Consider the following 25,138-nt stretch of genomic DNA (forward strand, 5'->3'; position numbering starts at 1 on the left):
AAAAGTTACATCTTGTTAATGCAACTGTTACATAATTGTTACATATTGTTTGTAGTTACATAATTGTAGCAAGTGTAACATAATGCAATCGTTTGTCGTTACATAATTGTTACATATCGTTTGTAGTTACATAATTGTATTAATTGCAGTCCTGACATTGAATCCGGTCATGCTGCGGTCGATGATATGATGTGCCATGCCACTAGCTTGTGGAGACAACAGTTTGCTTCTTTTTTTTTTTTTTTTTCACTTATAGAAGGAGTTTATGTGGTATTTTGGCATTTGTAGTAACACTTACACTTATTTTCATTTGTTTGTTATGTGATCTTACTCTATTTCTTTTTCTTTCTTTCTTTCATTTTTTTTTTTTTTTTTGTATGTATTGATTTTCTATAGTTTGTTTTTCTTCGTTTGTCTACGTTTTTTCGGTGTTGCTCGAGGTTGCATAATTGCTGACTAATTTCCTTGGGATCCTTTTTTAAGGTTTAGTTTATATTGCACAGATATTACTGAAAATGACATTACATAGTCCCATATTTTGTTATTTTATATAACAAATATATATACACAATATACAGTATTAACTATATACACTGACTTGTTCTTCACTTGTACCTATCGTGGGCAATATATGTGCCAGCACTGTGTGGAAATCATTGTCTTCACCATTGTGTTGAAGATGTTCATTCTTGCTAAAGTCATTTGTGTTGGCCATTTTTTTTTTTTTTTTCTGGTTTTCCTTGTAACTTAATTTATCTGTTTCCACAAGGTAGCTTTAATTAATAAATGTTTAATGCAGTTCTTTTAATCGCTCACTGAGTGACTGTGATGGTATATTTTCTTTATTACTTTGTAGATGTAATAATGTATAGCTGTATGTATGCAACACATATTTTATGTAGGTATAAATGGTATCACTCGTTGGTAGTAAATAAATGCTATAATAAATGAATGAATATATACAGTGTAGAATATTTATTGTTGGTGCAAGTAGTTAATGATTGAATTATGAAGATAATTGAAGTAGGTATATGTACGTAAGTTGTAATTATACAGCAGGTTTTATATGTTTGTGCAGAAGTTTTTTGTCTATCACTGTGTATCGCATAAATGAAGTAACTATGTAACTAACTAATTTTTACCGTGGTGGAAATGGTGTGAGTGATGTTGCACGTGGTGATAGCGTTGTTCTTCACGGGTTGATTGACGTGTTGTGGGGTGTCAGACACACGGCTTGGTGTCGTCTCAGCACACGTATGGTGACGTCGATTTCCCACACTGGTAGCTGTGGTGAGTAAATGAGTAGCGATGAGTAACTTGAATGAAGATGAGTGAGTAACATGAGTTGTGAATATGGGCTTGGTATTTGCTTCGTTGTCTTGACCTCTTCACTCCTGCGTCAGCAGTGGAGGTTGGGTGGATGTAGCAGAGAGAGGAGGGTGAGGTCTGGTGGTTGTGAGTTGTGAGTCGTGTCTCATTCTTCATTTGTTTGTTTTGTTTTTCTTTCTCGATGTTTTCTCGGTCCTTTTCTCTTGTGATTTACTCATTGTGGGATGAAGACTGCCGCTACTTGTAGGTGCGTGTAGAAGATTATACAGACGCATCGTAGAGTTGTTACTTGTAGTTGATTGTAGATGGTTGTAGTTCGTTGGTTCGTTGTAGAAATTGCAAGATTGTTTGTATCAATATATTGTTAAACTACTTGCAAGGCGTCCTGTGACCTCTTCACCTCTACATCAGAGTGATGATCGGGGAGACGGAGGGGGGGTTGGAGAGAATACTGTCAGGAGCTGGTTGTGAGTTGTTGGTTGTGAGAGGTATTTTTTTGTTTTCAATCTTGATATTTTGTAGGAATTCATCGTTGATTCGTAGACGAGGTTCGTATATGTTTGCTGCTAACCAAATGTCATAAAAGACTTTGTATAAACTTGTTGTGGAGTTTTGTAAATTAGTTATATTTATATTAGACTTGTGGAGGAGTGGTTGTTATACGTGAGTAGTTTGTAAGTAGATAATCTTCGTTCCCATTTGTCATGCAGTGACAGGAGAGGTAAAGAATAGTATGGGACTATTTTTATTTGTCTTGGAATATTAACAAAGTCTCTCACACCCGAGTGAAGTATAAGTAGAGTCCCGCCTGCTACCTCCCTCTCTCTCTCTCTCTCTCTCTCTCTCTCTTCCATGTTGCTAAGCCCTTCTCCCTACTACCTGCCGGTTCTATGGCCTGTCTCCTTCTGAGCTCTGCTTCCCAAATTCTGGTGTAGCAGGGGTCGTGCCACTTGTGTTACACTGTGGTTGGAAAGCTCTAGAAGCCTGTGTGTGAGTATGTGTGTATGTGTGTGTATGGTCACTAGGCTTTTTTCGTATGCTATCTCGCTGACACACTACCTACATCATCCCCTGACTTGCTACTTCCTGTGTATTGTCAACATTTCCTCAGTTAACTTGCAAGATCATTTCCCTCTCCCAGGCTTGCCTGGAGCTCCACCCATCCATCTATTTATCAGTCTATCTATTATCATTTGTAATTATAATATGGACTTATAACATGGTAACCATAGGGGTATTTGCCTTCTTAGTGTGACTGGTAAAATATATGGTAGAATACTCATTGATAGGGTTAGGCATATGACAGGGGAGCTAGTTGGAGAAGAACAAGGGGGATTTAGGAAGGAAAAAGGGTGTGTAGATCAGATATTTATTCTAAGATGTTTAGTAGAGAAGTATTCAGAGAGGAGAAAGAAAGTGTATGCTGCCTTCATGGACTTGGAGAAAGCTTATGACAGAATAGATAGGCAAGGTATGTGGAAGGTATTAAGAATATACGGAGTGGAGGGGAAATTGTTGAGTGCTGTGAAGGGTATGTACGAAGGAGCTAGGGCTACGGTGAGAGTGGATGGTGAGCTGAGTGAGTTCTTTTATCTCAATGTAGGACTGAAACAAGGTTGTGTGATGTCCCCATGGCTGTTTAATATATATATGGATGGGATTGTAAAGGAGGTGCAAGGTAGGGCAGTGGATGTGGGGGTGGCTCTAATGAATGAGGGTGAGATTTGGAAGAGTCCGGTGTTGCTGTTTGCTGATGATACAGTATTGTTGAGTGAAGATGAATGGGAGTTGCAAGGTTTGGTGAATGAATTTGGGACACTGTGTAGGAGGAGGAAGCTGAAAGTTAATGTAAACAAAAGTAAAGTTATGGTGTTTGAGAGGAACGAAGTCACAGAATGTACAGTGAGGTTGGATGGTGAGGATATGCAGAATGTGAGTACATTCAAGTACTTGGGTAGTGTGATGAGTAAGGATGGAACTTTGGGGGATGAAGTGCATGAAAGGGTACAGCAGGGAAGGAAGGTTGTTGGTTCACTGAAAGCAGTGATGAGTAATAGGGAGGAGAGTATGGAAGTTAAGAAGTCACTGCATGATAGTATTGTGATCCCTACCCTGACGTATGGAAGCGAGGCGTGGACCTTGCAAGAGCGGTACAAGTCAAGAGTGAGAGCAGTGGAAATGAGTTACTTGAGAGGAGCATGTGGAGTGACATGGAGGGACAGGTTGACGAATGAAGAAGTGAAGGAACGTTGTGGTATGGATGTGGATGTGGTTGAGAAGATTAGGAGAAATACACTGAGGTAGTTTGGACATGTGGAGAGAATGGAGAATGAACGACATACTAAGAGGGTGTATGTAGGTGAGGTGGAGGGAGGGAGAGGGAGGGGTAGACCGACGATGAGGTGGAGGGATGGATTTGAGAGGTATATAAAGGAGGGGGATTGAGTTGGGGGGAGGGTAGTCAAATGGTGGGTGACAGAGCGACTTGGAGGCGTTTTGTCTGCGGCCACCCTTTGCGGATTAGGGCGTCGGACTCTATAGATAGACAGAGATTAACGCTGCTTCCCGTAACTCATAGACATGATTCATAGCAGCAACCATTTCTTCTGTTGTATGTAGCTTCTCTTCCCTGTTACGCAGTGGAGTGGTAATTTCTGCATCTTTATCATCGCCAGAACTTCCACCAACAGCCTCGGGGGTGATATTCTACCATTTTCTGCTGAAATTTCATAAAGCAGTTTCTTGCGTTGTTGTGTACACTAGCATTCCTTCTTATATCTGCTGCTAATGCTAGCACTAATAGCCTCACTGATATTAATATTAATAAGAAGAATAAAAATACGAAAAACACTGCCTCAAATTCTACTTTTCTGCTACAAATACTAAAATAAATATGATAAGTTTTAAACTACCTAAATACTGTTCTTTGTAACTGCATAATCTTATATCTACTACAAGTAGTAACAGTAATATCTACACTGATAATAATGCTCGTTGCAAACTTCACCAGTCCTCCACCCCATCAATTCGCTCAGCTTCATCCTCCAAAACTTCATATCTATTCCTCACTTCGATTTCAAAAATGGATTTGACTTCCTCCCTCTGTAGCAAACTCCAGTTTCTTCTTGATTTTTTTTCCCCCCCCTCATTTTAACTTTACCTTCAGCTCTGCAACCACTGCAACATGGTCACATCCTTGCCCACAGTCTGCACCAGGGTAAGTTCTGCACTGAGTCACTGTGTTTCTGAATCTTTAATTGATTATGTAATCAGTTTGTTTTTTTTACTCGTCCACCTGGACTTTTGCATTTCCATAAACATATCAGATGATACCGAAAGTACGAGTTCATGATTACTTGCCCCTCTGCACAGCACCACTCTGCCCAATTATCACCTCTCTCATCCCGCTCTCCGAGGCCAAGTGGTCCCACCACTTCATCCTGTCATCCTGCTTCTATTTTGGCATTCAGTCACCCATAATGATTACAATCTCATGTTTTTTATATTGTCTAACAGTTCGTCTCACCATCTCAGAAAACTCATTAACTTCCTCCTCCGGATAATTTCCTGTAGGTTCATACACCTGAAATATGTTATGTTAATTGGCCTCTCCGCCAGCTTCACCATCACTATTCTATCGGACACTGCCCAGTATCCTGTCATACCTCTAGCCATCCTAGGAGTCATTATCATTCCCACTCCTCATTGATGTGCCTCTGCTCCACAGTACAGTATATGTATTTCACCTCCTCATCTGACCAGACACCCACACCAGTCCATCTCATCTCGGCCACTCCCACAATATCCAGCCTCAGCCTTTTCATCTCTCGCTTTGTCATACTTGCCTGCTTGGTAGAGTGTGTTTACATTCCATGTAGCGATTCTCATTTTTCCTCCAATGTATGTACGTGTATGTGAGAAAGAGAAAACTTGAGAAAGTAAATATTTTTGCTGAATTAATCCTCTGTTATTGTTCAACCATCTTACCAGAAATGCTGAAAGTTAACATCAAGATGAAATTATGACGGCAGGCGTATGTACAAACTCTCGCTCGCTCGACACGTGCTCACAAAGCGCACTTTACTGGTTGTAGTGTATCCTTCTCACATCCATTTCACAAGAGTGAGGCATAATCGAGCTAACAGCACTCATAATTCTTAGAAAACCTAGCAAACTGCTTGTCAGTGAAGACGTTACTGACTCTGTAACTTAGCCAAACATATCCTATCCTGCCCTCTCCTAGTCTAATCCAGTCCTGTTAGCACAGTTTGGCATGGCCCATCTCAGTTTAGCCCTGCCGAAATTTGTATAGTTTTGCCAAGCCCAAACTAGCATTGTCTAACCTAACCTAGTATAGGTTGCCTAGCAATCAAAGGATAGCCAGCCCTACCCTAGGCAATTTATCAACTCGAGTTGACTCAAATCTCCCTCTTTCGTGGGTTCCAGTCCCATTCGAGCAGGCTCCAATCCCACGCGGATGGGTTTCAATCAAACTCTAGTGAATTCTCCTTCTTTGGAACCAGGTTCTTCTCTTTATCGAGTGCGCTGTCTTTCCACCTGTGCAGGCTCTCTTCTTACTTGAATGAGATTAAATTCCACTTGAGTGGGGTCTAGTTTCATTTCAGTAGGTGCAGGTTCCAGTTGAGTGGGCACACCCCCACTCGAATGGGCTTAATATCCACTCCATTAGACCTAAATACCACTCCAATGAGCTCACCACCAATTGAAACAGACTCACTAACGACTGAAGCACCTCACCTTCCATTCCAGCAGGCTGTGCTCCCACTCGATTAGGCTCTCCTGGCCCTCGAGTATGCTCTCCTCCCACTAGATCGGGCTCAAATTCGAAATGAATAGAGTGAATTTACATCCCACTCAAGGGTTTACCACCCATTCGTGTGGACTCTTCTAATCGAGCGGTCCTCCTACCACTATGAATGGCTCAAGTTCCATTCATAAGGGCTCAGGTTCACCTGATGGGAACTCAGTACCGATCATGAGTGCACTTAATTCCTATTCAAGCAGTTTCAAGTCCTAATTGACCGGGTTTAAGTGGGGTCTGTTCCCTCGCAAATGGACTCTCCTCCTTCTCATGAGTTCATAGTTTAGTGCAGTCGAATTTGAGCCCACTCGAGTCCCAATAAATCCACTGAAGTGGGGTTAAGTTCCACCTGAGTGAGCTCAGGTCCCACTCGAGTGTGCTCAAGTCCTACTCAATGCTGACAGAGTGAGAAAGACACACTATGGGATGAATGGTATGCTGGGATGCTGCATAGGATGCTGGGGTTGTGCATGGGATGCTAGGGTTGTGAGTGAAATGCTGGGAAAGTGTGTGGGCTGCTGGGCTGGTGGACGTGATGCTGGATGGTGGATGGGATAATGGGCTGGGTGGTGAGATCCTTGTTGGGATGCTGATATAGTTATTATAATCGTTAGATGGTTGGTGGGATGGCGAATGGGATGCTAAAAGTCTGGGTCATAAGCTGAATCAGTGTGACTTATTATTGTGGGATAGTAGATGAGTACCTGGTACGGTCCATGGGATGCTGGGGTGGTAAACGGGATTCTGGGAGGGTCGGTTGGATACTGGGACGCAAAGTAGGATGATGAATGGGATAATGGAGGAGTGCATGGAATGGTGGGTTAGATGTTCATTTGATAGGTGTTTTGGTGGGCTTGGCACTGGAATGTGGATGGAATACTTGCATGGTGGATGGGATGGAAATGGTGCTGGTATTCTGAGTGGGATGCTGGGATGGTAGATAGGATGGTATGCTGGGATTCTGGATGTTAACAGGAGAGTTCAGTGTAGTATGTTCAGATGATGGGCATGATGATGGGAGGCTGGATGAGAGACCATCTTAGTGGGTGGGACCGCAGGTAGAATGCTGGGATGGTGTGAGCGAAACTGAGATAGTGGGTAGGATGCTGAGATGATGTTTGGCATGTTGGGATGCTAGGTGGCACGTTGTGAGGATGTGTGGGAAGAAACATGATAGCTGGGATCCTGGGATGACATGTGAGGATGGTAAGTGATTGGGACGGTGGGGGGGAGGATGTTGGGTTGGTAGATGGGATGCTGGAATCGTTGATGGGACGCTGGAGTCATATGTGGGATTCCAGGATGCTGGATGGGACACTGAACTGGATGATGGGAGGGCAGGGGGGGGATGGGATGCTTGGATGGTGGGAGGTATAGGGGATGGCAGGTGAGATTCTGTGATGGTAGATGTGTTACTGGGTTGTTGGGTGGGATACTGGTGTTGTGGGTGGTATGCTGGGATAGTAGGTAGGATGTATGGATGGTGGATGTGGTGGTGGGATGGTGGGTGGGATACTGAGTAGGTTGAAGGATGGGACAGTGGGATCGATGGTGGAATGGCTGGCGAGCAGGGTGAGATGCAGAAAATGTGGGAAAGGTATTGAGATGGTGTGTGGGATTTTGGAATACGTGAAATGGTAGGGTGATGGGTGAGATGTGATGAAGGATATGTTGTTAAGATGGTGGATGGGATGCTCGGATAGTGAGTGAGATGACAGAACACTGCGTGGGATGCTGCAATAGTGATTGGAGATGGTGTGTGGAATGCTAGATTGGTAGGTCGTGTGTTAGAAAGGCCTAGGGATAGTGGAATGGTAGGCGGCATGATGAGATGGTAGATGGGATAATGGGATAGTATATCTCATTGGAGCCCAGTGTCCCGAGTATTGGACAGTACTGGGATTTTTCAAGTCTTTATAAAGTAGGGGACCCCCAGGTAGGGACCTATGAGCTTCGTGACTATGAGCCGATAGGCGGAGGGCGGTATGCTTGTACCCTTCCAGTGCCATGCCTCGCCCAGCACCCCTGGGATCCAATAGGATATGGGATGGTAGATGTAATAATGGGATAGTGTGCCGGATAATGGGATGGAGGAAGGGATGGCCGTTGGGGTGGTGTAGAGGCTTTGATGATAGGAAGGATAGGCGGGACTTTTGCATGGTGGATGGACTGTGAATGGGATGCTAGGATAGTAGATTATGATAATAAGAGGGATGTTGAGATGATCATTGCGATACTAGGATGGCTGAAATGCTGCAGTGCTGAAAGGGATGATGAGGCGGAGGTTTGGGATGGTGGGACGGCAGAAGGGATGCTGGAATGATGGTGGGATGCTATGATGGAAAATGAGATGTTTGACGGTGAGTGGGTTGCTGGGATGGTGAATGGGATGAAGTGGTGGACGGTGGAAAGAGTGGGATTGGTGGTGTGATGGTTGTTCAGACGCAATGATGGTTTTTGTGATACAAAGATGGTGAATGGGGTATTGGGAAGGTGAGTAGGATGTGGGAATGTCGGTGGAATGGATGGGATATATTATTTAAAACGTTATGGCTGAGGGTGGCTTTTTATGATACTTTGGGAGGAGACTGGGATGGTGACAGGATTTGTGGGATGGAAAAGCAGAATGTATAGGTGCGTGATGCTGACGTAGTGGATCCGTTGCAAGAATGGTGGGTGGGATACTGACCTGGATGGTGGGTTACTAGGAATGGTGAATGGGATGGAGGATAGGATGCTGGGATGGTGGATGTGAGGTGGGGGGTGGGACATGGGATCCTGAAATGGTGGATGGGATACTAGGATAGTGAAGTGAATGCTGGGAAGGTAGATGAGTTGCCAGGATGGTAGACGAGATACTGGAATGATGCTGGGTGGGAATCTGGAAAGCTGGGTGGGATCCTAAGACGGCTGGTGGGATCTGGGAAGGTAATTCGCATGCTGGAGTGTGGGTGGGATGCTGAGATAGTGGATGGGATACATGAGTGGTGGGTGGGGTGCTGGTATGTGACATGTGGGTGGGATGCTCGGATGATGGGATGGGATACTGCAATGACAATTGGGATGCAAGAATGCACAAGTTAAATAATTTCATAATTTTTTCACAGTTATTAGTAAAGGATTTAAAGACTTAAAACTACGTGGCATTTGTATACTACTCTCTACCAGAACGTTAAAATCGGATAGATTTTTTCACAAGTAACAACCACTCTTCTTTCATTCACTAACCCTCGTCTCTCTCTCTCTCTCTTTCCGAGACGAAGTGCCATACTAAGTGGTTGCGTGAGCACCTGTCTTTTCTCCTAAGTGACGCCATTTATAGACGCCTAGGACAGGACTGAAGCGGTCCCGTGACACCTCAGGGACCAGATTACTCGCTAAGTCTATCTATCTATAGCCAGACGCCATAATCCCGTAAGTGGTGGCCGTTTGTCACTGAGTTATCGTTTTATTGAGAGGGGCACTAAGCCTACGTCAACTCACTTGCTGACACGTAGGAAATACCTATGGGTTGGTTATATGGTTACCACCCACCGGTGTAAAAGGTTTCCTGGCTAATAGGAAACCATTAGGCATGTCACTCAATGTACAGCTACCTGAAAAGGAAAGAAGAGTAATGAAGAGTGACCGGAAAGATGGTAGAATTAGGAAGACAGGATGGCATACACAGAAGAAGAATGATAAAGGGTAAGGAAGAAGTAGGCAGCACTACATCAAGTGAGTGAATGATGGTCGTCACTACCTACCACTTACTACCAAAGTGCTTTAGGATAATTTCTATGCGATTACTAGTGAAAGCTTTTCATTTAGGCTAATAACTGAATCTGATTGCATGACTTAAATTTCCTTTCTGTATTTAGACCATAATTACCTTGTAAGTGTTAAAGTAACTGCTTTCTTTTCCTTGGGGTTGCAATATAATTTGTGTTTCATTTACCCAATAACCATTACATAAATTGGCACCATAAATCTCTCATATCCATTAACTCAGAATTCTATTAATTTTGTGTCAACTAGACAAATTAAGTGATTGAAAAAATCAATTTTGTTGTGTTTGAGTTAAAGTGCTTTCCGGAAACGAGTGAATTTATAATAATTATTGTGGTGAATACTATTTTGATAAGGTATCAATGAAAAATATTTTTATAATGGGAGAAGGGTTTCTCTCCCTTGTTTTGGGCCATTATGAAAGGTCAGTGCTGCGAATATTGTCTTTCTGAGTAAATCTTTTCAGTAACTGTCTTTCGAGAGCATTATATACCGCAGTTACACCTCACACGATGGGATCGTGAATGTGATAAGAGGACGGTGGGTGGGATGTTAGGATGCTTGAATATTTTTTTTTTTTTTTTTTTATGCAAGGAAGAAGGAAACAAAGGCCATGAGCCCGCAGTAACAGTTCCCTCCAAGAGAAAAACAAAATACAATATAGAGCCAAATTCAAGATCCGATCATTTTGAGATGCCTGGACACACTGCGTTTGAAAGACTGGAGATCATAGGCAGCAGGAAATACAGACAGAGGGAGACAGTTCCAGAGCTGACCTGTTGCATAAATGAAGGACTGGTAGTAACGGTTAACTCTTGCATTAGAGAGTTGGACAAAAAAAGGATGAGAGTTTGCTGCCAGACGGGTGCTACGCGCCCGTCGTAGAGGTGGAGGAATGCAAGCAGACAGTTCAGAGGAGCAGTGACCATTAAAGTAGCGATAGAAAAGAGATAAAGATGCAACAGTGCGGCGAAGAGACAGAGGTTGAAGGGAGTCAGTAAGAGGAGGAGAGTTAATGAGACGAAAAGCCTTTGACTCCACCCTATTGAGAAGAGCTGTATGTGGGGAGCCTCCCCATACATGAGAGTTGTACTCCACACAGGGGCGGATAAAACCCCTGTATAGAGTCAACAGTTGTGCAGGGGTAAAGAAAGAGCTGAGTCGGCTTAGCACACCCAATCTCTTGGAAGCAGATTTTACAAGAGATGTAATATGATCTTTCCAAGATAAGTCCCGAGTAAATGAAACCCCAAGCATGTTCAAGGATGATGCAGGATTAAGCTGAATATTATTAAACATTAGTGGGTATACCTGTGGAAGATTTTGTCGGGTTGATAGGTGTAAGAACTGAGTCTTAGATGCATTAAAGACAACCATATTATTTTTACCCCAGTCAGAGATACGAGCTAAATCAGACATTAGGTGTGCCACAGCCTCATCCCTTGCTTGTTGAAGTAACTGTTGAGATGGGCGTTGCGGGAACCGAATGGAAAGGTGAAGGGTGGAGTCGTCAGCGTATGAGTGGATAGGGTTAGATGTACAGCTTAGAAGATCATTGATGAATAAAAGGAAGAGAGTTGGTGATAGGACAGAGCCCTGAGGAACACCACTGTTGATAGATCTAGGACAAGAACGATGGCCGTCTACAACAGCGGCTATAGAACGACCAGAAAGGAAGCTAGCGATGAAGGCACAGATAGAAGGATAGAAACCGTAGGAGGGCAGTTTGGAAATTAAGGATTTATGCCAGACTCGATCGAAAGCCTTTGAGATGTCAAGTGCAATGGCAAAGCTTTCGCCAAAGTCCCGAAAGGAGGATGACCAGGAGTCTGAAAGGTAGGTGAGAAGATCGCCAGTGGAGCGTCCCTGACGGAACCCATACTGACGATCGGAAAGAAGGTTGTGATAGGAAAGATGCCTTAAAATTTTTCTATTAAGAATTGACTCGAAAACTTTTGAAATACAGGACGTTAAAGCAATTGGACGATAGTTGGAGGGTTGGGAGTGGTCACCCTTCTTTGGGACTGGCTGAATGAGAGCAAACTTCCAGCAAGAAGGAAAGGTACAAGTTGACAGACAAAGGCGAAAGAGTTTGCCTAGGCAGGGTGTAAGCACAGAAGCACAGTTCTTGAGAACAACAGGAGGGACCCCATCAGGCCCATATACCTTGTTAGTACTGAGGCCAGTGAAGGCAGAAAATACATCAACTGAAGAAATTTTAATGTCAGCCATGAGGAAGTCAGAGGGGGGAAGTGATGGAGGAACAGCACCGGAATCGTCTAAGGTAGAATTGGAGGAGAAAGTTCATGTGAAGAGATCTGCTTTATCAGTAGAAGAAATAGCTACAGAACCATCAGAGTAGAAAAGAGGAGGGAAGGATGATGAGGTAAAGTTGTTAGAAAGATTTTTGGCAAGATGCCAGAAGGAGCGGGAAGAATTCGAGTCGGAGAGTTGAGAGCATTTAGTATGGATGAAATTATTTTTAGTAGAGCGAAGAACGGACTTAGCACGATTCCGGGCAGAAACGTAAAGATGATGTGATTCAGGGGTGGGTTGGCTCCGGTACCTTTTGTAGGCCAGCTATTTATCCCAGCTTTGTACCCCCTATCACTGCATCCCAACCATCTCCCAAACTATATTCTCACCATCAGGCATCCTACCTATCTTTCTACTCTCAGACATGACATCTGACCCATCAACACTATCCTAGTCAACATCCCATAAAGCAGACTTAGCACGATTCCTAGTCAACCCTCCATCGCTTGGTTCATCAGAAAATGGATTGGATGATGGGATGGTGGGTTGGATGCTGAGGTCAAGGGTAAGATGTGCCGTGATGGTGGATTAAATGCTAGTCTGAATTTTTTTTTTTTTTTTTTTTTTTTTTTACGTGTCCGACTCTGGGCAAAGGCTTCAGGGCCTATTTCTCGGGGGCAGTGACCCATTCCGAGGCCCAGTAGTCCTCCTACACCTCCACATGTCACAACTTGGGCGCTAATACCCACTGTCCATATTGAATACATGCTAGGGCTGTCTCATACAGGACTGGTGTATTGATATTAGCGGGGGTATTTTTACGACATGTCGGCGGGTCATCTGGTAGATCAGGAAAGTCTGCTTTTTTTAGGAAATTCAAATCCTTAAACTGTTCCCTGCCCCAGCCGGGATTCGATCCTGGGTCCTTTAGGACGGCAGGCCGCCTCTCTACCGATTCAGCCACCGCCTTAGAACATGGGTGGGGTATTGGGATGGTGGGCGGGATGCTGGAATAATGGGTGGGATGCTGGAGTGGAGAGTGAGAAGCTGGGATGATGTGTGAGATGCTGGGATCCTACGAGGATGAGTGGGGCGGTAAAATGGTGGGTGAGATCCTGAGATGGTGTGTAAGTTGTTCAGATTGATATTCTAATGCAGGAGTGGTGAGTGGGATACTGGAGCGTTGGGCGAAATGGTGGATGGGATGGTGCGTGAGATGTAAGGATGGTTGATAGGATGCTGGTATTGTGTGTAGGATGCTGGGTTGTTTGTGGGATACTAGGATGGATGATGCGAATGCGGCTGGGATGCTAGGATGGTAGGAAAGATGATGGGTGGATGGTTCTTGGAATGTGGCTGGATTCTCTTATGGTGGTTGGGATAAAGGATGCGATGCTGCGATGGAGGGTGGATGGGATGTTGACTAGGATAGTGTTGATGGGTCAGATGTCATGTCTGAGAGTAGAAAGATAGGTAGGATGCCTGATGGTGAGAATATAGTTTGGGAGATGGTTGGGATGCAGTGATAGGGGGTACAAAGCTGGGATAAAGGCTGTGATGTTGGGTGGGATGCTGTGATTGTGATAGTATGCTGGGATGGTGGTTAAAATACTGGGATGATGGGGGGAATGCTTGGATGGTGGGTGCGAAACTGTGATGATGGGTGGGATGGTGGTATGATAGGTGGGATGATATGTAGGATAAGGGGTAGGATGGTAACATAATAGGTGGGATGTTAGGTTGGTATATGGGGTGCTAGTTGCTGGGTGGGATGCTAGGTTGAAGGGTGGGATGGTGCCACGGTAGGTGGGACGATGGAGTGGTAGGAGGGATGCTGCGCGGGGCGACGGGATGGTGAGTGGGCTGTTGGGATGAAAGGATGAGATGCAGCTATGCTGGGTGGGATGTTTGGGATGCTGTGATGGTGGGTGAGAGAGTAGGTGAGTTCTTACGATGGCGAAATGAATTGTGGGATAGTGGGTGGGATGCTGGCTGGTGGGATACTGGAATGTTGAACTAGATGATGCGTGGGACGTTGTGACGTTGTGGGATGGTCGGTGAGATGCTGTGATAGGGCAAAATCATGGGATAGATGGTCGGTGGAATGCTGGATGATGGGTGGAATGCTGCCGTGGTGCTTGGAATACTGGTATGGTTGAAATGTTGGAAAGATAGGTGGGATGCTTCGCTGCTGGGTGGAATGGTGGATGGAATGCTGTGACGGTGGGCCGAATGCTGGGATTTTTGGTAGGATGCTTGGGTGTTGGATGAAATGCAAGGAAGTTCAGTGGAATAGTAAGAGGGATGTTGCACACTTGGATGCGATGCTAGGATGTTGAGCTGAGTGGTGGGTGAGATGGTTGATCCCATGCTGGGATGATTGATGGGATGGCGAGAAGTTTGGTGGGATGGCCTGATGGTAGGTGCGAAGCTGCAAATGTGGGTAGAGTGGCGAGATGGTAGGTTGAATGCTATTACTGTATATTGGGTGGTAGGCAGTAACATTGGGCAGGATACTGTAGTGGTAGGTGCTATGAAGGATAACATGCTGGAACGAGGTTACTACTTGTGTCGTATTGTTTCCCCTGAAAATAAAGCTTGTTATTAATGACAGTCTTTTCATGACCCAAATAGCATTAATGATTGCTATAGGTGGTATCAGGTCTAAAACTCTGCATCTGAACAAAGATAGGAAAGTTCACACACACACACACACACACACACACACACACACACACACACACACACACACACACACACACACACACACGCGCGCGCACGCACGCGCGCGCGCGCGCACATACGCACTCACGTAAGCACGCACACACGCTCGCGCGCTCGATGATTAAAGCAAAATACCCGCTCTCGCTTTGCAAGCACGGATTAAAAAAAAAAATGTTTTTACTGACTAATGTGTACTGACTGTGAGGTTGTGTGCAGAAAGTCTGTCCACGGAGTGTCCGGGTACGATGGGCGTAAGGTGGTTTGGAGGCAGCCAGGTGAGGTCAAGGGAGCTGGGCAGGGGTCGGCCACACACACGAGCAGCCAGCACAGCACTACCTCCGCCCACCGTCACTACGCTGGAGTTCACCGCCACCACTTGCACCCAACCCGACCCTGCAATATTCAAGTTGGTACAACTGACAACCCTGCTTGCGAACATTTTCATTATCTTACATCAGAACTTTTCCTCACCTTGGGGATCCAGGCATCAAGGAATGAAATCATACGAATGTGGGAGACCTATTAACAGCATGCCCAGTAAAATGGCCAGACACTCATTCATATAATTATAATTCAATCCTCAGGAGCCCTGATTGAACCTCACAGGTCTGTTCACCTGTGTGTGTGTGTGTGTGTGTGTGTGTGTGTGTGTGTGTGTGTGTGTGTGTGTGTGTGTGTGTGTGTGCGTGTGTTTTGAGAGGGAGTAATTTTTCTTGTAAGTGTGTTTCGTATGCATTTGCCCAATAATGGTATGAAAGCACGCAAAAGCTGTACACCTAGTGGTTGAATAACCATCGACAGTATCCCAAAGAGTCACTAACATATAACACATCTACATGGCATACTGGTACCATGTAGTCAGTGCGCATGCAGACGGATATAAAGTGAAAAACTGCGAACAGGCAGTGTATCTTTCTGCGTGAGTAGGACGAAAGACACCAACCAAACATATCAGTGTTAGAGAGCATACTGAAAAAACTAAGTAGCCAATGACTTTTTTTTTTTTTTTTAGTTTATTGCTGCTGTTGCTACAAGATAATTTTATTAAGTTTAAAATAGCCTCTTATTAGTAAAGTGTTAGTTACAAGCGAGCGAGCGCAGCAAGAGAAGCGAACAAGCGCAGCGAAGCTATGGTTACTCTACAGTAGATTCAGCCGCTCCCGGCTGATCAAATTGGTTTTAGGGGCAATAACTTTTGTGCTATGTGGGATACAGATGAGATTCTTTCAGCAGGTAGCACATACATTCAGTAACTTTAGTTTTTCGCTATATATTTACTCATGAGACCAAAGAAACCCCTTGGAATCCCAGCTTTGAAAGGGAATGTACCGAGTGCTTCAATTGACATGCCCCGCTATGAGAGCGAATTAAAACATAGGCACTGTTGCAACGCTCTACCTGACAAAACACATACCACCCCCTACCTCCCTGCACATTTAACCAAGCGTATAACATTCCTATCCCCTCCCCCTTCCGTATAACACAGAAAATAAAATTGAAAAATTTCGGTAGTTTATCCATGGTAATAATGAAGTTATGAGCAGCTCTGATAAAATTATGATGTGATTTTTTTCATTTAGGCAATCATTTTTTAAGACTACATAACAGGTACAGCCATTAAACTTCATACATAATTTGACATTCATATAATCATTTATCATGCACAATTCCTGCCTCCTATGTGTAATACTTGGAAAGTTTTAAAAGTGCATTAAAATGATTTTTTTTTTTTTGCAATTTCATAACAATATATAATCTCATGACATTCTAACTACCAAAAGGCACCAGGAGGCATATTAGCACATTTTTCTGGAAAGTTTGAAACCTGTTCCTGTATTGGTTTCTGAGTCCTATCCCAGAAACAGTTTTTTTTTTACTTGTTCATTATTTTCAAAAAAACTACTTAAGACACAACATTCTACTTATCAAAAGTCACCAGTTTACAATAACAAAAATAACTATGTGAAGTTTCATGACTCTATAGTGAATACTTTCTGAGTTTGGGCCTGGAAAAAAATAAATAATAAAATAAAATCTCTCTGGCCAGTCTCCCTGCCGCCCTGCTGCCTAACTCTCGGACAGACACCTATTGAATCCAGTGATGACAGGCCCCACCTTTGACTTTGGCTAGTGTACAGTAAAAAATAAATCCTGTTGTAACACTGTTTTCTTGCATGAATTCTAACAATTAATGATCGGATATTACACTCACAGTTTTACATGAACTTTTTTTTTTCTGTGTTTCGGGGGTGAAGTCATCAAAAGCAATTGCCCCATTTTGGGGTTCTACCATTCGATCAATAGCCAAGTTTTTTCCCACGCAGTTCGTTGACATGCCAAGCTGAAAGCAGAGAACTGAACATTTTGCGTGTTATAGATGCTACGGCGCTTCGCTATATGCACATCCAGAGAGAAAACATGAGAGAGAAAAAAGGCGAGAAAGTAAACACTTTAGCTCCGTTATTCTCCTGTTACTGTTCAATTACCTCACCAGTAATGTTGAAAGTTTACACCAATACGAAATTATGATGATTGGCGTATGTGTACAAACACTCACTTGCTTGGCACGGTCTCACAAAGCACTCTTTACCGAAAATAAAGGTTCCGTCTGACCCCTGAGGATTAATAATGAAAATCCATTACATAACATAATCCTCTATAACAAGCTGCACTGGAAAAAAAAAAAAAAACAAGTCCAAGAGTTAATGTTATTCAGAAAAAAAAAAAATGCCTGTAGTACAAAGGTTACTAACAACAAGGTACCGTGTTTATATAGTATATCTGGAGTAGACTGTAGCACCAGTCGAGCAGGACAGTACTCCCAAGGTGGATGGAAAGGTGATGACAGGGAGAGCTGGAGCTCCCATTTCATCAGCCCTCGGGTCTAGTTCCTGACCATCGCCCTTTGCTGAACTTTTTCAGTGTTTCAGTAACAAAGAGTGCAGGCCATCATGCTCTCCAATATAAGTTTCTCTAACTGTCAACACCAGCCTACATGCACAGTACACACTACACTTCCTTCTCAAAATTAAAAAAGAAAAATGGTCACACTAACCATGCCTCAAAGTCCCGGGGGGGGGGGGGACCAAAAATGCCCACTCCATCCGCCTCTTTCCCGGTGATGACTCAACGAGCTGCCTGGAACCACTGTCTGACATTTCTTCTTCATTTCTGCAACATTCATGAAATTTCCTCTAACTTTCTCTGTTGAACACCATCTCTCCTCCTTTAAATCTCACCTTTTTTTTTTTGTAACTGAGACTCAGCTGTCTGAGGCAACTGACAGTAAACACTTTTCTGTATCCTCCTACTTTCTTTATACTCATTTCAAAGCCAAAGGTGGTTGTTGTGTATATGTATGCAACGACATATTTTGCTCTTGTGTTCCTGAACTTGATTCTTCCGAATTCTCCTCTCTTTGGCTTCGGCGCTCCTGTCATTCTCTGATTAAATATAGCTGCGTTGTTTACTTATCCCTTAATTCTACTATCATAAATTCTTCAACTCTCTTACATCTACAATGGAACACATTCTACCCATTTCTCCTTTCTCTGAAATCGCCATTCTAGGAGATTTCAACGTTCACCACCACCTTTGGCTCTTCTTTCCTTTCACTGATTCACCTGGTGAAGAAGCCTACATCTTTTCTATCCTGATGACCTTGAGCAGCCTGTATCCCTGTATCCCTGACCGCCATGGAGAGAGCTCCAACATACTTGACCTCTTCTTTACAACTAATCCTTCTGCTTACATTGTTCATCTTTTCTCTCCGTTGTGCTTCTATGATCACAACCTTATTACCTTAATCTGTCCTATCACTCCGGTAAGGCCTGTGGAACCTCCAAAGAAACGTCAACTGTGGCACATTGGAGCTGGTGAATGGGAGGCCCTCAGGCAGTACTTCTTTGCTTTTCCCTGGAATGATTATTGTTTCCATGGTCGGAAGCCATCTGAGTGTGCCTTGCGCATAACAAAGGTTATTCTCTCGGGCATGGAAGCATACATTCCTTTCTCATATCCTTTGACTAATGGAAGAAAGCCTTGGATTAACCTGCCCCATCCCGACCACTTTTCCACCACTGACTGCCCCCAATCCCGACCATTTTTGGAATTTTTTTTTTTTTTTTGCTCAAACCTCCACTTTTGGTGAGAAACATCGAAAATTCGTAGAGAAATCACTCACCTGAGGGTTAAAATACTCGATCCAGTTAACAGTACCTCCTTACCTGACTTGGTTTTCTAACAGGCTGGCACCAAAGAAAACGAGTTCTATGGGAGGGTAACTATTTCACACCACTCATAAACGGTATTTATTTATTTACTTTGTACGAATTTATATGTAGTATGAGAGTATATTAGTTTCCAAACAGTAATATAGGCATTATAAGCATTGTTTCACTCAATAAGTCATCACCATACCTGACCTTTTTTTGCCACATTACCTGATCATCATTTCTGACTGTTTCTTCCTCTAATGTTATGTAAAGTTTGTCCTCCACCTTGTCATTGACTGGGGAATCACTCTGGCCCTGAATTTCATGCCGTGGCATGACATGGCTTTACTGGCCAGGTCACTGATAACAGGTGAATTGCTGAGACAATGGCATGCAGGGTGGGGGAGGAGGTCATGCTGGGTAAGGCATTGTCCCTGCCTGGCATCTTGTAGAGGAAGGTGTACCAAAAATCACTCGCGAAAATTGAAAATTGTGCAAATGAGGGACCTTGCAATTGATTCGTGTTTATGTACGTCAACGGGATTGGCAGTGACAAAACGTGTGGACGTTAATTCACGTCGACGGGACACCGCGGGTTAATCATGCTTGTTCTAATGCTGTCTGCAACAAGGGGAGGGCCTATAAAAGGTACCAGAGCTAACCCACCCCTGAATCACATCTTTTTAATGTTTCTGCTTGGAATCATGGTAAGTCTGTTCTTCACTCTGCTAAAAATAATTTCATCCATACTAAATGCTCTGAACTCTCCAACTCGAATTCTTCCCGCTCCTTCTGGCACTTTGCCAAAAACCTTTCTAACAACTGTACCACATCATCCTTCTCTCCTCCTTTCTACTCTGATGGCTCTGTAGATATTTCTTTTACTGATAAAGCAGATCTCTTAGCTCAGAGTTTGTCCTTCAATTCCACCTTAAACAATTTCGGTGCTGCTCCTTCATCACATCCCCAGTCTGACTTCCTCATGGCTGACATAAAAGTTTCTTCATCTGATGTACTTTCTGCCATTACTAGCCTCAGTACTAACAAGGCATATGCGCCTGATGGAGTCCCTCCTGTTGTCCTCAAGAACTGTGCTTCTGTGCTTACACCTGCCTAGGTAAACGTGTTTGCCTTTGTCTTTCAACGTGTACCTTTCCTTCTTGCTGCAAGTGTGCTCTCATTCAGCCATTCCCAAAGAAGGATGACCATTGCCAACCCTCTATCATCTCATTGCTTTAACATCCTGTGTCTCAAAAGTTTTTGGGTCTATTCTTAACAGAAAAATTTTAAAGCATCTTTCCTATCACAACCTTCTTTCTCATCGTCAGTATGAGTCCTGTCAGGGACGCACCACTGGTGATCTTCTCACCTGCCTTTCAGACTCCTGGTCATCCTCCTTTCGGGACTTTGGCAAAAGCTTTGCCATTGCAGTTGACATCTCAAAGGGTTTCGATCAAGTCTGGCATAAATCTTTAATTTCCAAACTTCCCTCTTACGGTTTCTATCCATCTATCTGTGCCTTCATCTACAACTTCTTTTCTGGTCGTTCTATAGCCGATGTTGTAGACAGCCATCCTTCTTCTCCTAGATGTGTCAACAGTGGTGTTCCTCAGGCTCTTTCCTATCACCAACTCTCTTCCTTTTATTCATCAATGATGTAAGTTGTACATCTAACCCTATCCACTCATACGCTGATGATTTCACCCTTCGCCTTTCCATTTGGTTTCCACAACGTCCATCTCAGCGGGGGTGAGGGTATGGCACATGTAATTTCTGACTTGGCTCATATCTCTGACTGGGGTAAAAATGGTCTTGTTGCTTTTAATGCATCAATGACTTAGTTTTTACACCTATCAACCCAACAAAATCATTCACAGGAATACCCACTAATGTTTAATAATATCCAGCTCAATCCTGCATCATCCTTGAACATGCTTGGGGTTTCATTCACTCGGGATTTATCTTGGAAAGATCATATTACATCTCTTGTAAAATCTGCTTCCACGAAAAAAATGGGAGAAATGGAGTTCCCCCGAGCTAAGCCCTGTATTGGACTATATAGCCCCGCTAGGGTTACAGGAGGGAGCTACCCCTCCCGGCACGGCAGCCCGGGCGAGGCTTGAACTTGCAATCCCCCGATCACAAGTCCAGCGCGCTATCACCGTGCTACCGCGCCCCCTGAGATCAGGCGTGCTAAGCTGACTCCGTACCTTCTTTACCCCTGCAGAGTTGTTGACTTTATACATGGGTTCTATTCGCCCCTGTGTAGAGTACAACTCTCATGTGTGATAAGGTTCCCCACATACAGCTCTTCTCAATAGGGTGGAGTCAAAGGCTTTTTGTCTCATTAACTCTCCTTCTCTTACTGGCTCCCTTCAACCTCTGTCTCTGCCATACTGTTGCCTCTTTATCTCTTTCCTATCGCTACTTCAGTGGTCACTGCTCCTCTGAACTGTCTGCTTGCATCCCTCTACCTCTACGACGGATGCGTAGCACCCATCTAGCAACAAACTCTCATCTCTTTTCTGTCCAGCTCTCTAATGCAAGAGTTAACCGTTATTCTCAGTCCTTCATTTATTGCAACAGGTCAGCTCTGGAACTGTCTCCCTTTGTCTGTATTTCCTATTTCCTATGATCTCCAGTCTTTCAAAAGCATTGTGTCAAGGCATCTCAGAATGAACGGATCTTGAATTTGGCTCTCTTTTGTATTGTTTTTGTTTTTTCTTGGAAGGAACTGCATTGCGGGCTCCTAGCCTCTGGTTCCTTCTTTACATAAAAAAAAAAAAAAACTGTCCTAAACTCAAGTTGTGTATACCGGTAAACTCGAGTTGTGTGTACCGGTACCATAAGTTGTTCGTTTGTTTTCAGTCACACAGATACCCTGCTCTTCATAAACTAAAGTGGACATTAACACTTTTCGCGGTCCGACACCACTTCAGCCAGCAGAACCCTCCCACTTACACTCCCCCACTCCCACTGTCTCTTCCTCCCCTGCGGCGCTCGAGTTTTTTCTTTTCTGAAAACTTTTTCACCCCGAAATATTTGGATTGGAATTTTGTTTTTATACCGTTAGAAAGCTGAGACTTTGTAGAAAAAGATGAAAGATAAACAAAAGTAATACTGCATAAAATAAAAAAGTTACAATGATAGTTGAAAGAGCGCATAAGAATGGTTAAAGCAAATCCACGTGCTCGAGTTTTCTCAATTCAGTAAATGTTTTCACACTGAATTATTAGGATTAGCGGATTTCTTTTTGTACCTTTAGGAAGCTGATACTTGGCAGAATAAGATGAAAGAAAAAAGAAAGTTATATTGCCTAAAATAAAAAAGTTATGCCAAGTATAAGTTGAAAGAGTGCATAAGAATATTTATACCACTTTGTTTTCTAAGCATTTTTTGGTCTTGCTTTCAAGTTCTCCCATGAATGAAAACAGTACCACTGAACTAGAAATTCAATCAGTCTAATATCAGACCAAATGTCGGGATGCTAGATGCAATTCCTGACTAACGGTGAATATTTCTTTGTCTGCATGCGGATCCGCATCCAAAGACTGCAAAAGTGTTAAAGTAAAAAACTTACAAAAAAAAAGAAAAATACATATAGTATATAACTGCCCTGGAGACTTGTTTCTCATACAATTTGGTAATGAACATTTATAAATATGGCCCCAGTTAACTTATTTTTGTTACATTTACATGACCGTCAACCAGTCTATGATCCTGGTATATCCTAACTACATCTGTATGCTTAAATAGAGTAACAGTTGCCCTGACTGTGAGAGTCAATGCCGCTGGTGTTAATGGCGATAGCATTAGGGCTAACATTCTTAGGTTCCTAAGTCAGCTGGAAAACAATGCCAGAATTGTCCCAGACACATGGAGTGAGCAAGAGGTGTGTGACAGGCTTCTCACGTCTCCTTGTTACTTGTCGACAAAATTAACTGACAAGTGGGATTCAGAGAGGTACTCATATTGTAATGAGGATGGGGATACTTATATTGTGGGTGTGGAGGCAGTGCACATGTGGTGCTGGGTCCCAGGTAGCTGATGATATACTCGTAGTGCACGGTGCTCATAGCAGTCCTAATAGCCTCTCCGGTCACAAGGTCATGCTTTATCTGCACGTTTATCTTCCACATTAACACCGGACCTCGGGGCTGTTCGGCCAGACTGCCTAGTGAACAACTACTACACCTGTAGTCAGCACCTCGCTCGCTAACCGTCCTTCCATACACCCACCCTTCAACGTTGCTCCTCCTCATTCCGTAATTTTAACACTTCTTCACATTTTCTAATTTTTACATCGCTGATCTTTAAAAAATTCTTTCACATATAAATCAATGTCCACCTGAGGATGGAGTGGGTATCAATTTCTAAGAACCCACAATCATATTTACTATGAGTTCGAGACGAAAACACGGAGCCTGGCACACGTCCTCTCACTCCACTACCCAGATCACTACTACTACTACTACTACTGGTAGTAGTAGTAGTCGCACGAGTAGTAGTAGTAGTAGTGGTAAAGATGGAGGAGGGAGAGGAGTATATACTGGATGGCAGCCCATTCTACAACATGTACAATGACAAAATGATCTCTGCCTTCCTTTCCCTGTATTGTATCGTTTTAATATTTGGAAGGTGGCAGACCCCTATGAAAATAATGGTGGAACATTTTATGTAGTGAAAGACATTATCAAGCAACCAAAAGTCGCCAGTAACAGGACATCCTTGAGATGCTCCCGCATCCGCAAATTTCTTTATGGGACAGAAGACAACATGTAGTACACAATGGTAAAATAAGAAAAGACTCTCTCTCTCTCTCTCTCTCTCTCTCTCTCTCTCTCTCTCTCTCTCTCTAACCTTGTGGATGGAAGGGACAGGGTGGGTGGAGTGCAGCTGGTGCGGAAGAGGATGTAACAACAGGTTTCCTCAGCAGCTGTGGAGTGTGGACGCCTCCCCCACCATGCTCACCTGACATAAAGAAACGGCATCATTAACACACACAGGTGATGCAACTAGTTCGGCCACATTCTTATAGGTTAAGGAGGCTCCTTAGGCCCATTTTCTTACAAGTTATTTGCGTTCCTGATTTGCTATTTTATTTTTGTTATTTATGCAGTCTACATTGGTTATAAATGATAAATAAAATGTATGTTAAATGAACTTTGGAAGAGGTGCTAGAAAGTAGAATTCCTCTTAAGGACACAAGAATACGACCCATGACAAGAGTCATCCCAAACCAGTCGACACAAGGTGCTGCCTCAACACACAGTTGTGTATTTTTGCTCCTTCAGAACAGTGGCGTTTTTTTATTTTCTTCAGTTTTGTAACCTCCTGACATTATTATATGGCTTGAGTGAGAAACTAAGTGATGAAGGTGCTAATGGAGGCTCTACGTATCTTCTGCAGTAAAATATATATATATATATATATATATATATATATATATATATATATATATATATATATATATATATATATATATATATATATATATATATATATATATATATATATATATATATATATATATATATATATATATATATATATATAAAACGCAAAAGATGACCTTGGGTTGAGGAGTATATAATGACACAACACAACGCGACAGACCATACCATACAAATCGGATGACATACTATAATGCTAAACTAACCGAAGACGATCATGAAATCGACGTTTGGTGCACGTCATATAAAACAAGCATCATAACAGAAGTATATGAACTGTGACATAACAACCGGTCACAAAGCGATAGTACATTGATCAAGGATGTTGACGAAGAGGGAGTGTAATGCATGCCAGCACAACTTTCTGAATCTCAGTGACGTTTTTTTATAGTATATTCTTACTGATAACAAATTATTTTATTCACTTTGGGAAGACTTCTCACACTGAAGAGGTTTATCTGGGCTATAGTAATGCCCTCAAGTTCGAAAAGACTGTCTAAAGTTGATCATCAAAAGGTCCAGGCATAAATTAATTGCATGCTCTCACAGTGAATGGATATGCATTAGGATAA

General features: G+C 43.1%; 1 protein-coding gene across 1 annotated transcript in view; it reads right to left on the reverse strand.

The window, feature by feature from the left end:
• Positions 1 to 4,491: 4,491 nt before the first annotated feature.
• Positions 4,492 to 25,138, reverse strand: part of LOC145391441 (kin of IRRE-like protein 3) — a 184,352-nt gene continuing 163,705 nt past the window's right edge. The window contains exons 7-9 of the mRNA XM_080266054.1: positions 15,099 to 15,292; positions 6,088 to 6,156; positions 4,492 to 4,536 (exon numbers count right to left, since the gene is read on the reverse strand). Coding sequence (XP_080122180.1) covers positions 4,492 to 4,536; positions 6,088 to 6,156; positions 15,099 to 15,292 — 308 coding nt within the window. The remainder of the gene's footprint in view (positions 4,537 to 6,087; positions 6,157 to 15,098; positions 15,293 to 25,138) is intronic.

The sequence above is a fragment of the Coenobita brevimanus genome, chromosome 18 (genome assembly GCF_032717465.1).
Source record: "Coenobita brevimanus isolate Jiangsu-jjx chromosome 18, ASM3271746v2, whole genome shotgun sequence".
NCBI lineage: Eukaryota > Metazoa > Arthropoda > Malacostraca > Decapoda > Coenobitidae > Coenobita > Coenobita brevimanus.